At 62.0% G+C, this 17341-nt stretch overlaps 1 protein-coding gene across 1 annotated transcript; it reads left to right on the top strand.

Moving 5' to 3' along the window:
* The first annotated feature begins 2280 nt into the window (after nucleotides 1-2280).
* On the top strand, nucleotides 2281-7422 carry TOMM40 (translocase of outer mitochondrial membrane 40). Its single transcript, XM_074980625.1, has 10 exons — nucleotides 2281-2295; nucleotides 2709-2918; nucleotides 3632-3699; nucleotides 4125-4217; nucleotides 4457-4558; nucleotides 4884-4989; nucleotides 5148-5270; nucleotides 5538-5614; nucleotides 5849-5951; nucleotides 6034-7422. The coding sequence occupies exons 2-10, from the start codon at nucleotides 2717-2719 to the stop codon at nucleotides 6171-6173; spliced, it is 1014 nt and encodes a 337-aa protein (XP_074836726.1). The 5' UTR covers nucleotides 2281-2295; nucleotides 2709-2716; the 3' UTR covers nucleotides 6174-7422.
* The last annotated feature ends 9919 nt before the right edge of the window (nucleotides 7423-17341 follow it).

Here is a 17341-nt window from a genome sequence, read left to right as displayed (position 1 = left end):
AAACCCGCTGTTCTCCTGCTGAGTGAGAGACTCTCCTGCCTGCAAACAGGGTGCAGAGCTTGGGGGACCCCAGAACCCCATCACAGAGAGATGCACCAGGGATCAGCCTAAAATCCTGTGTCTGTCTCAAGGATCCCCTGTGTCTGTTGCGTGGAGGAGCTGGACGTCGACATTTTCTGGTTTTTGCTGCACTTTAGGGCCGAGCTGTTACCTGAACAAAATTCCCTGTGGGCCACTCCCGTTACCTATTCCTAGGGCTTTGTCGTAACCTGCTCAGAATGGGCACCCGCCCTCGGCCATTCCAAGGGCTCGGGTGTAACCTTGTCTTGTACGGATCTGCAAATGTCTTACCGCTGAGGAAGCCTCGCCCAGAAGTATCCCGCATAACCGCTACTGCCTGCCAACCCCCCCCGCACAGAGCCGGCGCTCGGCACTCGCCGTAAGACGGATCTCAGAGCGGCAGTCGTGTTGGTCTGTGTGTCTGCAGCCGTGTTGGTCTGTACGTCTGAAAACAAGGGCAAGTCCTGGGGCACCTCACGGACTCACCGATACTTTGGAGCATCGGCTTTCGTGCACGAAAGCCGATGCTCCAAAGTACCGGTGAGTCCGTGAGGTGCCCCAGGACTTGCCCTTGTTTTCCTAGGACGGATGAACTTTTCTCGAGCGCTGGGGGGGATCAGCTCCCCCCGGGGTGCTCCCGGGGCCGGCGGCAGGGTGCTGCGGTCGGGCTGCTCCAATCTCGGGGCGGCGGCGTCCTGGAGTTGGGGCCCCGGGGCCCCGTAGGCAGGTGGTGCTGTAACTGGACCGGGACAGTGAGGCGTTATTGGCCAGGGCCGGACAGCCCTGTGGCGGCGGCGGTGGGGGAGCCCGGGGACACACCGAGGGACGGGCCCAGCCGGTATCACCGCCCAGCCAGCGCCGGCCCCCGGCACGCGACGGACGGACGGACGGGCCTGGCGCCTCCACCAGCTTCAGGCTGTCTGTGGGCACCGGAAAACACCGTCCCCCCCCAGGGGAGCCTGCTGGGGGTGGGGGCGGCTGGACCAGCCATTCACATTGGAGGGACCAGACCCCACCATTCCCTGGGAAGGGGGGAGCCAGGCCTGGACCAGCCATTCACATTGGAGGGACCAGACCCCACCATTCCCTGGGAAGGGGGGAGCCAGGCCTGGACCAGCCATTCACATTGGGGGGACCAGACCCCACCATTCCCTGGGGAGGGGGGAGCCAGGCCTGGACCAGCCATTCACATTGGGGGGACCAGACCCCACCATTCCCTGGGGAGGGGGGAGCCAGGCCTGGATCAGCCATTCACATTGTGGGGGGGGACCAGACCCCACCATTCCCTGGGGAGGGGGGGAGCCAGGCCTGGACCAGCCATTCACATCGGGGGGACCAGACCCCACCATTCCCTGGGGAGGGGGGAGCCAGGCCTGGATCAGCCATTCACATTGTGGGGGGGGACCAGACCCCACCATTCCCTGGGGAGGGGGGAGCCGGGCCTGGACCAGCCATTCACACTGGGGCAGCCTGGATCCCACCATTCCGGCGGGGGAGGCCTGGACTTGAGGTTCCCTTTGGCAGAGGCTGGCCCCTACCATTCCCGGGAGAGGGGGGCATAGGGCCTGGACCCTGCCATTATCTGGGCGATGGGCGGTTCCACTCCCTGGCGGGGGGCAGGCCCGGCTGGCGTTCCACTCCCGCCAGGTTCTCAGGGGCGGGGCTCGCGCGGATCCTGGCTGGCCGCAGTGCATGCCGGGACCCTGCCGGCGCCCTGACCTTGCAGCCGCGCGGCGCCACCGAACGTGCTGCCCTCAGCCCGCCTCTCCTGCGTCGCTAATCGGAGCGGGTCCCCGTCCGGCCCCATCACCTGGCCTCGGACCAATCGGAGTGCCGCAGGATAGGGGCGAGACCGGGAGGCACAGTGGCCAATGGAGAGGCGGTATCGCGGAGTGGCCGGGGCATACCTTGCTCTGACCAATAGAAATGGCTACAGAGGCGGGTCCTTGTCGGCTCTGGCCAATGGCGACCACATCAAGGGCAGAAACAGGCGGGATGCGGAGGGCCTCAGAAAAGTGACGGTTTACCAGGAAGTAGGCGGAGCGTTCCTCTCTCAACCAATGAGAATGCGCGATGGCAGCAGGAGGCTGGCCTGAGACCGGATCCGCCAATGGCGGCCTGCAGGGGGCGTGGTTGCGACAGCGGCGCCGCAGGCGGGTTCGGGTGTCTCCCGGCTCCTGCTCCTGTGCTCGCCTCGTGAGTTGGGTCTGGGCGGGAGCAGCGTCCGTGGGCCAGGTGGGGGGACCGTCGCGATAGGTGGGGCCTGGCGGCGTACACGGGGTGTACGTGTACCCCACCCTGTGGGTGTGGGGTGGCTGTCGCGACAGGGGTCTGCCCGACGGGGCAGTGCTGTGACTGTCGCGACCGGGCGCTGGTGGCGGCCGCAGCCGGTCTCGGCAGAGGGGGCGGGGGACTGTTGGCGGGATGGGCCCCCTTGGGCGATGGGGGCTGTGGGGAGCGAGTACGAGGGCGGGGGTCGTGGCAGGTGCCTTGGAGCTGGGGGTACTGCGGGCAGGCGGACCCAGTTGGGGGGGCTGGGAGAGGGGTTGGGTTGGGGTGTAAATGGGTCAGGTGGGGCGTAATGACTGTGGGGTCTGGGGGCTCCTGACCCCTTCTCACCACTGCTCTCTGCTCTGCTCTCTCCGCAGCCCCCGCCATGGGTAACATCTTTGCTGCTAGCTCCCCCCCGCCCGCCCCCACCATCCCGAGTCCTGGCGCCGGCCTGGTGTCTATGCCCCCCGGCTTCACCATGCCCCCTGTCAGTGGGCTGGGCCCCCCCGCGCAGGAGCAGCCGGAGGAGAAGGGGGGCCAGCTGCCCAACCCCGGCACTTTCGAAGAATGTCACCGCAAGTGTAAAGGTGAAAGCCTGGTACTGACCGTGCACACACGCTCACCCCGCTTCCCGTGGGCAGCCCCTCGCCACGGCAGGCTGTGAAGGCCACAGATTTAATGGGCTCAGAGAAGAGCTAGCTAGACCCAGCCTCAGTGAATGTATCAGTAGCTATTGATCCTGGCCTCTGTTTGCCAGAAGCTAGGACTGGGCGACTGGGGATGGGTCAGTTGCTCTGTTTGCTCCCTCTGGGGCACCTGCTATTGGCCACTGTCGACAGACAATACGCTGGAATACAGGGACATTTGGTTCGTGGCTGTTCTTGTGATCAAGGAAGGCCCCCTCAGGTGTGGCACTTGGAGCAGAGCATAGGGACTCCAGCCCAAAGCCAGGCGACAGGTCCTAGGGAGATACGCCTCTCATGGAGCTGGAAGGGACCTCAGGAGGTCACCGAGTCTGGTCCCCTGCTCTCTCGGCAGGGCAAAGCACCATCCCTGTCAGATGTTCTTTTTTTAAAATCTATTTGGCTCAGACCCCTAAATGGCCTCCTCAGGGATTGAACACAGTCCTGGGTTTAGCGGGTCAGTGCCCAAGCCACCAAGCTATCCCTCCTGCAGCAGAGCCTGCAGGGGCGTGATTTGGGGGAGGAAGTTCCCAGCAGGCTGAGGGGGCCGGGGTCGGGGGGTGAAGCCATGTTGATCTGGCTGGGCTTGGTGCTCACTGTTGCTGCTTCTTTCCCAGAATTATTTCCCGTGCAGATGGAGGGTGTGAAGCTGACAGTGAATAAAGGTCTTAGCAACCATTTCCAGGTGAGGCCTGTGTCCTCGGTGGGGTGGCGAGTCGGGTAGAGCCGGGTTGCAGGTTCAGGGCAGCCGGCTTCAGCAGTGTAATTGGCATTGCCAAGCTAAGCAGGAAATGCAGGGCAGGGCTGCGTCATGTCCTGAATTTCCTGCTCCTGCGTGTGGCCTGTGGAGCTGAGTGAGGCTGTGGCTGAGGCCCTGCTGTCTGAGGGCCCAGTGCCCATCACCTCTGTGTCTGACTGCTGGCAGTCTAGTGGGAGCTGGGAGCCTTGGTCCGGAGAAGCGTGGGGGTTTTAGAGAGACCTGGGCCCGAGTCCTGGGCTGCTCTAGGCCTCTGGCTTCTGGGCTGGAACCCGGTGGCTGGAAGGGGCATGTGGTGTAACCCTGGCCAAGGTGCCGGCCTTGCTGGTGCCTGATCGCTCTGCTCTCCCCAGGTGAATCACAGCGTGGCCCTCAGCACCGTCGGCGACTCCAGCTACCACTTCGGGGTCACCTATGTTGGTACAAAGCAGCTCAGCCCCACCGAGGTGAGTGTGGGGGTCGGCCGTGCTGGCCGGTAGCGGGTACTGAAGAGCCAGCTTGGGGGTGGGTGTGTAGGGAGAATGGCTGGTCGGCACCCTGGGGCTGGGGGGGGAGTCCATTCAGACAGTGGGGCAGTTTGGGGCGGAGCCATCCTGCTCGGAGCTGGGGAGGGGCAGCAGATGGCCATTGCCCTGGTGCGGGGGCTTTTCCTCGGCTGCATTTCTCCCCCTCGTGCCCTTCCCAGGCCTTCCCAGTGCTGGTAGGCGATATGGACAATAGCGGCAGCCTCAATGCACAGATCATCCACCAGCTCTCGGCCCGACTGCGCTCCAAGGTGGCTTTCCAGGTGCGTTGTGCTCCAGGGTCGGTCTGGCCTGTCCCTCGCGCGTCAGAGCACCTGCCTGGGTCCCCTGGGGTCCAGCTCAGCTCGATCCCTCACCGGGTGGGTGGGTGGGTGCTCCTGTGTCATACCAGCCCCTTCGCCGGGTGGGTGTACGTGTACCCCTCCCCCGGGTCCGTCTCAGCCCTGGCGGGGGCGGGGAAACACGTCACAGGCAGACCAGAGCGTCCCCGTGCCGCGCTCTCCCACCCGGCGCAGGGATGGGCGTTACCTGCTGAAGGGGGTGGGGGGGGCGCCCCCATCTCCCCAGCTTCCCTCGCTCTCGTTCCAGACGCAGCAGTCCAAGTTCGTGAACTGGCAGGTAGACGGGGAGTATCGGGGGCAGGACTTCACAGCAGCCATGACGCTGGGCAATCCCGACATCCTGGTGGGGTCAGGTATGAGCCTGTCCTCCCCCACCCCCAGAATCTCCTGCCCTGAAATTCCCCCCTGCCTCTGGAGTCCCCTGCCGGCTTGGAACCTGGCACCTCCACCTACCCTCCCCCAGTCTGAGCCCTGCCCCGGGCAGCTCCGGCTGACCAGTCACTCTTTGCAGGGATCCTGGTAGCCCATTATCTTCAGAGCATCACGCCGTGCCTGGCACTGGGCGGCGAGCTGGTCTATCACCGCCGGCCAGGAGATGAGGGCACCGTCGTGTCTCTGGCTGGGAAATATACAGGTACTTAGAGGACTTGGGAGCACAGGGCTAGCAACCAGGATTCCTGGGTTCTCACCCAACTGTGGGAGAGCAGTGGGGGCTAATGGTTACAGCAGGTGGGGCCGGGAGCCAGGACTCCTGGGTTCTCACCCAGCTCTGGGAGGGAACTGTGGTTGGTGGGTTAGAGCCCGGGGCTGGGAGCCAGGACTCCTGGGTTCTCTTTCCCAGCTGGGGACTGGGATGGAGGCCCCCATGTGACATTCACCCACTTTTTCCTTTCCCCGCCAGCACCCAGCTGGATTGGGACCCTGACGGTGGGGCAAGCCGGGGCCCATGCAACCTACTACCACAAAGCCAATGACCAGGTATGTGGTGCCCCGAGGCCCCGTTCTCCTCTGGCTCCCCCTGCCCTGGGGCTGGGGGCTTCACGCCGAGGCTGGGAGCGTGGAGGAGCTCTTGCGGGCAGGCAGGGGTGGGGTGTCCCGGAGCTGGGCCTGGGGAGCGTTTGGAGGGGTGGCAGGGGCGCTGCAGGGTGGTGATCAGCTGGGCTCCCCCCGGGCCATCGGTAGCTCTGCTTACCAGCCAACCCCCTCCCCCAGCTGCAGGTGGGGGTGGAGTTCGAGGCCAGCACCCGCATGCAGGACACAAGCGTCTCCTTCGGCTACCAGCTGGACCTGCCCAAGGCCAACCTGCTCTTCAAAGGTACGGAGCCCAGGCTGCCCTCCCCCCAGCTCCGCCCGGCCCTGCTGACCTGGCTGTCTGTCTGTCTGTCTGTCTGCCGCAGGCTCCGTGGACAGTAACTGGATCGTGGGCGCCGTGCTGGAGAAGAAGCTGCTGCCGCTGCCTCTGACGCTTGCCATGGGGGCCTTCCTGAACCACCGCAAGAACAAGTTCCAGTGCGGCTTCGGCCTCACCATCGGCTAGAGCTGCTCCTCCTCCCCTCCCCAGCCCAGCCTGCTGCGCCCTGTGAGCCACCGAGAGCCTTTGCTGCACCCCCGGGCGGAGCTGCCCAGTGACACCGGGGAGCGTGAGGCTCCAGCCCCTCCCCTGGGCTGCTGTCCATGTGCTCTGGGCCCTCTGCACAGGCCAGGCCCAGGTCCTGCTGGCTGCTCTGGTGCTGTCCCGCTTCCAGTCACTCTGCCCCTCCAGGCAGGTTGAGGGTGGCCGCTGAGCTCCAACCCAGGGCCAGCCCTGTGCCCCAGAGGCAGCAGGGAGCTTAGCCGGCCCCTTTCTCTGCTGATCCTGGGGGAGAAGAGCCAGGGCCCCTGCTGCCTGGGCTGGGATGTGGGGCGGGGAGAAGACGGGTGAGCCGGCGCCCAGGGTGGGGGTGTAGCCAGCACTGCCATCCCTACGCACCGGTGGGCACTGTGGCCTCAGCAGCTGCCCTTCCCTGGGAACAACGGAGGAGGGGAGGCAGTGGGTGGGGGTGGTCCCTGGCCCCCTGTGCTGAGCAGCGTTTGACCGATGCCCCCAGCTCTGCGGGGAGGGCCTGGATCCCTCCCCTGCCTTTCTGCCCTCTCCTTGCAGTCACTGGGGTTCCCTCGCCACCACCTTTGGGGCACTGCACTGCCTGGGTGCTCTCACCTTGTACCCCAAGGACTGCGGGGCGCAGTCCTGGGCTGATGGGGTCCCACCCCAGGCCCCTGCTCAGCTCCCTCCCGCCCCTCCCCTCCTCTCCTGATTCCAAGAGACATGAGGGACCTAGTGGGTGCTCTTGGCACACACTACAAATTGGGGTCTGATGTGCCCCCCAAGACTGGAGAAGCAGGGCCTGGGGGGGGACTGCTTGCATCCCATCCCTACCCAGCAGCACTGTGAGGAAGACTGTTTTAAGAGCAGCATCTGTGAGCTCCCCAAGCACTGCTAAGAGGAGCAGTGGGTCAGGGGATCCCCCAACAGCATCCAGAGGAGCAACGGTTTGGGGGATCCCCCCCCAGCAGCAGCTGGAGGAGCAGCGGTTCTGGGGATCCCCCCCAGGAGCAGCGGTTCGGGGGTCCTCCTGCAGCAGCCGGAGGAGCAGGGGACTGGGGGTCCCTCCTGCTGCAGTTTGGAACTCTGTGTAAATCATGTTTCTAAGTTATGGGACCTGAAGGATCTTTTACAGAGACCCTGACAATCCCCCGCGCCTGTGAGGTTGGCAATGGCCTGTCTGAATAAACCTCCTGGCACTGGACTTCGGGGCACGAGTTGTGCTGTTCACAGCCGGCATCCTCCCTCCAGGGGTGGGGCTGGCGAGTCCTGTGCGTCAGCCTCTGCCCCCTGTGCCCCTTGAGAAGAGGGTCCCTGGGGCCCAGGGAGCAGCACTCAGACAAGGGGAGGGCAGCAGGGGCCTAGGGTGGGGGTGGGAGGCTGCGGGTGCTGAGATCCAGGGCCCACTAGTTGAAGCCACCCAAGGGCCAGGGCCCGGCTCTGGTGCTCGGTGGAGGTCTAAGGGCTGCCATTTCTGGTCCCATTGTCCCAGGCCAAGGATCCTCCAGCCAAACCAGCTGCTGGCATAGCCCAGCTCTGGCTAACCACAGGCACAGGCCTGGTGTGCGGCAGAGCATCAGTGGGGCTGGCTGCCCCGGCCGGCTCTGGCCCTCACTGCCTGCAGCGTGGGGCTGAAGCAGAGCCACCCCAAATCAGCACGGCTGCGGCCACCAGCGCTGACCAGCCTGCTGGCCCTGACGGAGGGGCTAGAGCCAGGTGCAGGCCGCCAGCTTGGCCCTCCGGTGGGAGCAGGGCCAGCCAGCTGGGATCGGCCCAGTGCTGGCGGGGTCCTGCATGGGGTTCTTGCACTGGTGGGCCTATGGGGGCCAGCTGGTGTACAAGGAGGGCTGGGGGACACGGGCTGCTGACCGGGAGGGACCAAAGGCTCAGCAGGATGAGGCCTGCTGCCCTCTGGCAGGGCGAGTGATTTGCCTACTGCTAGGCAGTGAAGAGCTGCCCCATGGCTCCAGTGGGGCAGGTGGGAGCCCCCCTCGGGCAGGAGGCCCATGCGTTTCCCTGGCAGCCTCGCCCACACCCAGCACAGGGCTCGCGTCTGTCTCCTGGGCTGGCGCAGTGCCTCACAGACCAGCCTGTGCCGCCCCTAGAGCGCTAAGGCTGGGCCGGAGCAGGGCCAGAGCTGCAGGGGGGATGGGGGGACAGTCTGGTAGTGCTGGGGGACAGGGACGGGGCTGGTGTTGAGGGCAGAGGAGTGAAGCACATGGAGATCAGGGACCCAGCATCCCAGGCCTGGCTGTTTTTACTACCCAGCCCCTTCTCTTGTCTCTGGTGGTGCCAATGCTTGGGGGCTGGTGGGGGCTCCTGGCTCCCTGGCACTTCCCGGCTGGAGCCATAAGCGTCCGGGCTTTGGCATGTGACCAGTGCTGATGCCTGGCCTAGCCCTCGCTGTCACCCCACAAGGTGAGGCTGGGCGTGGGCCTCCCAGGATCGTGGCAGTGGGGCATGAAGACAAACTGTGCGTGAGAGAGAGATTGGCCCTGACAAATCCCAAAGGCCCTGTGCTGCTCTCCTGGCATGGTGCCCAGGCAGGGTCTGAGCAGACCCCTGCGGCCAGGCAGCAGTGAGCGCCTGGGGTGGAGGGTGGCTGGGCCCGGCAGTGATGGCAGAGCCAGGACTCGGCTGAATGGGGGTTAGGGCTTTTTACTGGGCTGCAGAAAAACAATTTTTTTAAGTAGGGAGATACACATCTCATGGAGCTGGACAGGACCCCAGAGCCGCAGTCCAGTCCCCACAGCAGGGCCAGGCACCATCCAGAGGGATTTTTTTTTTTTAAATTTATGTGCCCCAGACCCCTAAATCATCTCCTCAATGATTGAGCTCATATCCCTCGGTTCAACAGGCTCGTGCTCAAACCACCGAGCTCTCCAGGGCCCAGCTGGTGCACCAGAGGCACTGGGACCAGAGGAGGGTGAGAAGGCCCTGCTAGAAAGCTGTGCGATACCCCAAGGCAGCCAGTGGCCCCCTAACTTCCCATCCCGTGGTGGAGTAAGCATTGTCCTGCGCAGCTGTGTGCCACCAACAGTGACATTCTGCCGTCTGGGGGTGCGCTGCTGCTCTGGGGGTGGGCAGGGGTAGCCAGGGGCTGAGTGTGGGCAGGCAGTAAGGGGTACAGGCAGGGGTCGCTCCAGGTGTAGGCAGGAGGTAGCCGGAGCTGGTGATAGGTAGTGCATAGTTCTGGGTACAGACAGAGGGTAGCTAGGGGTTGGGTGCAAGCAGGGGGTAGCTCTGGGTGAAGGCAGGAAGCAGCCAGGGGTTGGGTGTGGACAGGCGGTATCGATGGGTGTAAACAGGTGGTAGCCAGGGGTTGGGTGTAAACAGGCAGTATCTCTGGGTGTAGGCAGGTGGTAGCCAGGGGTTGGGTGTGGACAGGTGGTTTCTCCTGGTGTAGGCAGATGGTAGCCAGGAGCTGGGTGCAAGCAGGGGGGTAGCTCTGCATGAAGGCAGGAAGTAGCTCGGGGTTGGGTGTGGGCAGGAGGTAGCTCCAGGTGGACACAGGGGTAGCTCTGGGTACAGGCAGGCGGTAGCCAGGTCTGGGTGCAGAAAGCGGGTAGCTCTGGGTGTAGACATGAGGTAGCCAGGGTGTGGGTGTAGGCAGAGGGTAGCTCTGGCTGTAGGTAGGCAGTACCCAAGGGGTGGATCCAGGCAGGGGCTAGCTCTCGGTATGGGCAGGTAGTAGCTGGGGGCTGGGTTCTGGCAGATGGTGGCTGGGTGTGGGCAGAGGGTAGCCAGGGGCTGGGTGTGGCCGGCAGCAGCTGGGGTCTGGGGGCAGGCAGGGAGATAGCCCAGGGGCAGGCAGGAGTAGCTGAGGGGCTGTGTGCCAGGCGGGTGCCCCTGGGGACCCTGTGCCTGAGGGTTCTGCCAGCCACGGAGCCAACCCCCCACCCCACCCAACCCCTCTGGCCTTTACTGGCTGGGTGAGCAAAGGGGCCTTCCTGCCCTGCAGCTGCTGCGGAGCCGACAGTAGCACCTCCTGCTGGGGGCATCAGCCCTGTGGCTCTGGCCTGGCCCCTCACCCAGCTGGTGGCTGTGGTTCTGTCCCCGGCCCAGCGCTGCCCTGGTAGAGAGCCCTGCAGGGAGCATGGGCCATGCAGGGCCCAGCTGAGCCCCAGCACTGCTGGCTGGGGGGTGGGGGAGGCGGGGATGGGGCGCTAGTGGGCTTTGTGTGCTGGACAGTCGTGGGCCCCATGGGTCAGGGCTTCAGCCGGGGGCGTGTTGGGTGTTGTGCGTAGGAGGGGCTATGGGCAGTTGCCATTTGCTGGGGATCGTGGCCTGACTGGGCTGGCAGACTCCCAGCCCCCGCGAGAAACTCCACTCTAGGTTTCCCGTGGGGATGACTGGCACCCCTGTGCTGCACCTACCCTCCATCCCCCACCCGCTGCCTCTCCAGCCACTGCCTTCCTGGCTGCCGGCCTCTGGGCCCTGCTGAGAGCAACGCCTGCCCTGTGCTCCCCTGCCAGCCACCCGCAGACGCTCGTGCAGCTGCACTGACCCGGAGTGAGCAGAAGGGGGAGCGTCAGGGCCAAAAAAAGGGACAATTTGGCTGTTTGAAAAAAAAAGTTGGGACACCCGCAGGAGGCTAAGGGCCAGAACCGATAAACCGGGCCAGAACTGTTAAAGCAGGATGGAACCATTAAACCGGGACAGACCAATTAAGCTGAGACGGAACCATTAAACTGGGACAGACCAATTAAACTGGGACGGAACCATTAACCTGGGACAGACCTGTTAAACCGGGATGGAACTGTTAACTTGGGACAGAACCATTAAACCAGGCTGGAACCGTTAACTTGGGACAGAACCGTTAATCCAGGCTGGAACTATTAACCTGGACAGAACTGTTAAACTGGGATGGAGCCGTTAACCTGGACTGGAACCGTTAAACCAGGACGGAACTGTTATACTAGGACAGAACTGTTAACCTGGGCTGGAACCGTTAAAGCAGGATGGAACCGTTAACTCGGGACAGAACCGTTAAACCGGGCCAGCAGGTCACCCTCTGTGTGCATTCTGGTTAGCAATTGTTAACCAAGGGTACTTCTGTGCCAGGCACTTTCCCTGGTGAGTCCTGCCGGAGGTAACACCTGGCACCCTGGGACCTGAGGGGAGGGAGCCCAGGAGTGGGGCAGTGACCGGATGTTGGGGAGGTGACTAGGCCTCCCAGAAGGCTGTTTGCTTTCCTGCGTGTGTTCCACCGCTGACCCGCTCTCACCCCGAGGTCCCTCTCTGCAGCACTTCCCACTTTCAGTTCCCACTTTGTTTCTGTGCAGCTGATTGTCCCTTCCTCACTGGGGTTTTTATGTTTGTCCTCCGGCTTGTCTGGAGCATTTTGAATGTTCATCCCACCCTGCAAAGCACAGGAACCTCTCCCAGCTCGACTCATCCATCACATTAATAACTGTACTGCTACTTCACCCTTGTTCTCCAGCAGAGTGCAGCTCACCTGTGCCTCTCCCCCACTTCACTTAGGCTCGGGACAACATGTCTAGCTGCCTCCAGGAGTGCCCCAGTCACTGTCCTTCAGCCTCAGTAGATCTCTGCATTGGCCACAGTCCTCCTCTTTAGCGTTTTCCTTGTAAGTTCCAGGTGAGAGCTGGAGGGACGACACCGGGTTATGGTTTCTGAGAGTGTGGCCTGGCCATCCCCACTCTCTTCCCTTGATTTCAATGTCAATTGGTTCTTGTCCTGCTCTGTTCCAAAGCTCCTCATGTGTGACCAGGTCTTGCCATTTGATGGGAAGGCTCTACCCCAGGCGTCTGTTTGTCAATGTCTGCAGCTTGTGATTTCAAGACTTTGTAGCACGCCGGGTCTCGCATCCTTACAAGAGCAAACTCTGCACATTTGGGTTGTAGACCCACAGTGTTATCTTCGCAGATGTTATTTGTGAATTCCATATGGGCTGGAGCGTCTTGAATGCAGACGTCAGGACCGGTAATGTACAGAAGCCTGTGGGGGACACGTCAATCTCCCTGGACGCTCAGGAGCAGATTTAGGGGTGACAGTCCTGAAACAAAGAAATTTCGAAAATCAAATGGAGAGAGAAATCTCTGAGCTGCAATTTATTTGCAAATTTGACTCCATTAACTGAGGATTAACCAGAGACTGGGAGTGGCTGGCCCCTTACAAAAGCAGCTTCTCTGCCCTGGGTGTCAATATCTCCCCATTAGACTCTGACAATGGGCTCACCTCCCCCCGTCTGATCGGACTTGTTTTTTCCTCTTTTGATAAGTACTGTTGTGATGGGGTTCAGGGGTCCCCCTGCACTGCACCCCGTCCGCTGGCAGGAGTGACTCTCACTCAGCAGGTACAACAGCAGGTTTATTAGGCAACAGATGTCCAGTTTCTCACAGAAGCAACAGCATAGCAGCCAGAGACAGTCCTTCCAACCTGTCCTGGGGAGAAGACCCCGAGGGGTGCCCCTCTGGGGTGTAGCTTCCCCCTCCTCAAGCTGGCTGCCTTCCAGCTCTCCCTTTCCCTAGCCTCTAACTGCCACCCCCGATTCAAAACCCCCTCTCAGCTCCTCCCTCCTCTTTGTTCAGGCAGAGGTGTTACCTGCCAGTTGTAGCCCCAGGGTCATCCTTAGCCACTGGGAGCTGCTGCTTGCCTCTCACATCCAGCCTGACTCACACATGCACTCCCCCCACTCCATCACATCTCTCCCCCCTTCCAGACCAAACTGAGCGGGGTCACTTAGCCAGTGACCTGGGGAAGTTCGGGGCCCTCCCTGCGTGACAGGGCATCGGCTATGGTGTTGTTGTTCCCCTTGACGTGGACCACCTCCATGTCGTAGTCCTGCAGGAGCAGACTCCACCGCAGGAGCTTGGCGTTGGCCCCTTTCATGTGGTGCAGCCAGGTCAGGGGTGAGTGATCGGTGTACACGGTGAAACGCCGTCCAAACAGGTACGGCTGCAGCTTCCCCAGTGCCCACACCATGGCCAGACATTCCTTCTCTATGGCTGCGTAGTTCTGCTCCCGGGGCAGCAGCTTCTTACTCAGGTACACGATGGGGTGTTTCTCCCCTTTGTCATTCACTTGCATTAGCACCGCTCCCAGCCCCACGTCTGAGGCATCGGTGAACACCAGGAAGGGCTTGTTGAAGTCTGGATTTGCCAGCACTGGGGCCCTGACCAGAGCCTCCTTCAGCGCGCAGAGGGCCTCTTGGCACTGCTCGGTCCAGACCACCTTGTCAGGCTTTCCCTTTTTACACAGCTCCGTGAGGGGGGCTGCGATGGAGCTAAAGTGGGGCACAAACCTCCGGTAGTACCCCGCCATCCCAATGAAGGCCTGGACCTGCCTCTTAGTCTGGGGTGTTGGCCAATCTCTGACAGCCTCCACTTTAGCTGGCTCTGGCTTTAAGCAGCCGCTGCCCACCTTGTGGCCCAGGTAGGTCACCTCAGCCATTCCCACCTTGCACTTCCCTGCCTTGATAGTCAGACCGGCCTTCTGGAGTTGGTCCAGCACCTGCTTGAGTTGGGACACATGGTCCTCCCACGTCTGGCTGAAGATGCAAATGTCGTCCATGTAAGCCAGGGCAAAGCTCTCCATCCCTTTCAGTAGCTGGTCCACCAGACACTGGAAGGTAGCGGGTGCCCCCTTGAGGCCAAAGGGCAGGACCAGGAACTCGTAGAGCCCCACCGGAGTGATGAAAGCCGACTTGAGCCGGGCATCTTGGTCTAATGGCACTTGCCAGTACCCCTTGGTGAGGTCTATGGTGGTGAGGTAACGGGCTCCCCCCAGCTTGTCTAAAAGGTCATCAGGCCTGGGCATGGGGTAGGCGTCCGAGACAGTGATGGCGTTAAGCTTGCGATAGTCCACACAAAACCGAACAGACCCATCTTTTTTAGGGACTAACACCACGGGCGAGGCCCAGGGGCTGGACGAGGGTTGGATCACCCCCAGAGCCAGCATGTCTTCAACCTCCCCCTCTATGTCCTGAGCCGTCCTCCCTGTGGCTCTGAATGGCACACACTTGATAGGGGCGTGGGTGCCTGTCTCTATTCGGTGGACAGCCAGGTCAGTGCGTCCGGGTCTGTCCGAGAACAGCTGTTGATGCGAATGCAGCACCTCCTTGATCTCCGTCTGCTGGGCAGGGGTCAGCTGGTCTGAGAGGGGAATAGACTCCAGCAAGGAGCCGGCTCCAGTCCTTGTGAGTAAATCCACCAAGGGATCATCCCCCTGCCCCTCCCAGTGTCTGCACACGGCCAGCACCAAGTTCTGTCTGTCCCAGTAAGGTTTCATCATGTTCACATGATAGACCCGGTGGCTGTGGGCCCGGTTCGACAGTTCCACCACATAATTCACGTCATTTAGCTGTTTGACAACCTTGAAGGGCCCATCCCAGGCCGCTTGCAGCTTGTTCCGCCGCACAGGTATAAGGACCATCACTTGATCCCCAGTGGCATAGGCTCGGGCCCTGGCGTTACGGTCATACCAGACCTTTTGCTTCCTTTGGGCCATGGAGAGGTTCTTCCTGGCCAGGCCCATGAGCTCGGTGAGTTTTTCCCGGAAGGTCAGTACATACTGTACCACTGACTCCCCTTCAGGAGAGGCCGTCCCCTCCCACTCTTCTCTGAGCAAGTCCAAGGGTCCCCGTACCCTCCTTCCATACAGCAACTCAAACGGGGAGAACCCCATGGATTCCTGGGGCACCTCCCTGTATGCAAACAGCAGGTGGGGTAAGTACTTGTCCCAGTCATGGGGGTATTGATTCATGAAGGTTCTCAGCATCTGCTTCAGAGTCCCATTGAACCTCTCCACCAGCCCATTGGTCTGCGGGTGGTAGGCTGTGGCCCAGGTGTGCCGGACCCCACACTTGTCCCACAAGCTTTGCAGTAGGGCCGACATGAAGTTGGACCCCTGATCTGTGAGGACCTCCTTGGGGAACCCCACTCTGCTGAAAATGGACAGCAGTGCATCTGCCATGGTGTCAGCGTCGATAGAGGTCAAGGCCACTGCTTCTGGGTATCGCGTGGCAAAATCTACCACTACCAAAATATATTTCTTCCCCGAACGCGTTGCCTTGCTGAAGGGTCCCACTATGTCCATGGCCACTTTCTGGAAAGGCTCCTCTATGATGGGCAGTGGCCTCAGGGCAGCTTTCCCCTTGTCCCGGCTCTTCCCCACCCTCTGGCAGGGATCGCAGGACAGGCAATACAGACGGACAGCTGCAAAGATCCCTGGCCAGAAAAAGTTCTGTAACAACCTTCTCCTGGTGCGGTGGATCCCCTGGTGTCCTGCGAGCGGGACATCATGGGCTAGGTACAGCAGCCTGCGCCGGTACTTTTGGGGAACCACCAGTTGCCTCTGGACCTTCCATGGCTCCGCTTTGCGTCTGGGAGCCCATTCCCGGTACAGGAATCCCTTTGCCCACAGGAATCTCTGCCTGCAGCCCTCCCCCAGCTGTGGAGCTGGGCTGAGACTGGCCAGTTCCCTCAGCTTCTGCAAGGAGGGGTCTCTCTGCTGCTCTGCCTGGAATTCTTCCGCTCGGGCAGGAGCGGATGCTACTTCCCCATCCCTGCCTGGCTCCAGCACCCCTAGCCTGTGAGACCTGGTTTTTGGGGGCCCCCTTTCTCTCAGGGTTGGCCCCTGTGGCTCCTGTGACTTTGGCTGGGCCTGTACCCCTGAATCTGGGGAGCGCACCCCTCGTTTTCTTTGGCTACGGGTCAGGACCAGGGCACGAGGGCGTTCACCTTGCCCTTCTCCAGGTCAGCCCCCATCAGTACATCTGCCGGCAAATGGCTGTGCACGCCCACTTCCTTGGGGCCTTCTTTCTTCCCCCATTTCAGGTGCACCCTCGCCATGGGCACCTTGAAAGGGGTCCCATCAATTCCTGTTATCGTCAGGTGGGAATCGGGTATCATGCAGCCCGGTGCCACCACCCCGGGTCGGGCCAGCGTCACGTCAGCGCCTGTGTCCCAGAACCCCGTGACCTTTTTCCCGTCTACTTCGAGGTGTTTGAGACACTTGCTCCACAGAGGTAGTGCCGCCCCCACTCTGTAAACTGGCCTCTGAGCATTTGGTCCCCCTGAGGAGCTGGTCTGTGGGGCGGACTCGGCCCAATCCGAGTGCCCATTGTCAGCACCACCCGCCTTGGCCGCCAGCCCCTCTGGCTTCTGGGACCCCACCCAGTTGACTCCATGACCCCCCGGCCTGCTCAACCTGTCTGGGAGCCTGGGGCACTGGGCTGCTCTATGCCCCTTTCGCCCACAGCGATAACAGCCTGGGTCTTGTTGTGTCCCTCGGGCCGGCTGCTCTGTCCGGGCTCTGTTTGGCTCTCTGGGGGGTGGGTGGCTGGCCCCTCTTTCCTGGGCTTGCCCAAGAGGTGGTCCCCTCTGTCGTACAGTTAGGGACCGGTCTCTCCGAGACTCCCTCTCTTTGTGGGGCTCACTTTCAAACCTGGCCCGGCTGTTTGTGAAGTCATCTGCCAGTTTCCCTGCATCGTGTGAGTCCCCTGGCTTCCGGTCCACGAGCCACACCCTCAGGTCAGGTACGCACATCTCGTAGAATCGCTCCACGACCGCCAGCTCGATCAGGTCCTCTACGGACTGGACTCCCATTCCGAACACCCACTTCCGGTAGTATTGCTTCAGGCGGGCGGTTGTATCTACATGGGTTTCCTCTGGCCTCTTCTGCGCCTCCTGGAACTTCTTTTTGTACATCTCCAGAGTCAGCCCGAACTTATGCAGCAGGGCCTGTTTGAACCGTTCATAGTCCCCAGGCTGCAGCCCCACCAGCTGGCTGAGCACCGCTGCGGCCTTCTGGCCCAGCAAGGGGGTGAGGTGTCGGAGCCACTCATCTGGGGGAACCTCATGCAACTCACAGGCTCGCTCAAAGGCGGTAAGGAACTCGTCCATGTCCCCTGGGTCCTGACACTGGGCCAGCACACGCGTCTCCAAGTGACTGGCCACCCTGATCCGTCTGGCCCTCTCCCCGCTTACCGCAGCTGGGGCCTCTTGGTGTCTCGCCTCTGCCATGGTTCGCTCATGCTCCCGCTCTCGCTCTCTCTCCTCCCGCTGTGTCTCTTGTTCCTGGCGCTCGTGCTCACGCTCTCTTTCCCGTTCCTGGTGCTCCAGTTCCTTTAATTTCACCTTGAGTTCCAGCCGTCGCAG

Source organism: Carettochelys insculpta, chromosome 30, assembly GCF_033958435.1.
Source record: "Carettochelys insculpta isolate YL-2023 chromosome 30, ASM3395843v1, whole genome shotgun sequence".
Taxonomy (NCBI): Eukaryota; Metazoa; Chordata; order Testudines; family Carettochelyidae; genus Carettochelys; species Carettochelys insculpta.
This window is presented reverse-complemented; position numbering and strand designations above follow the sequence as displayed.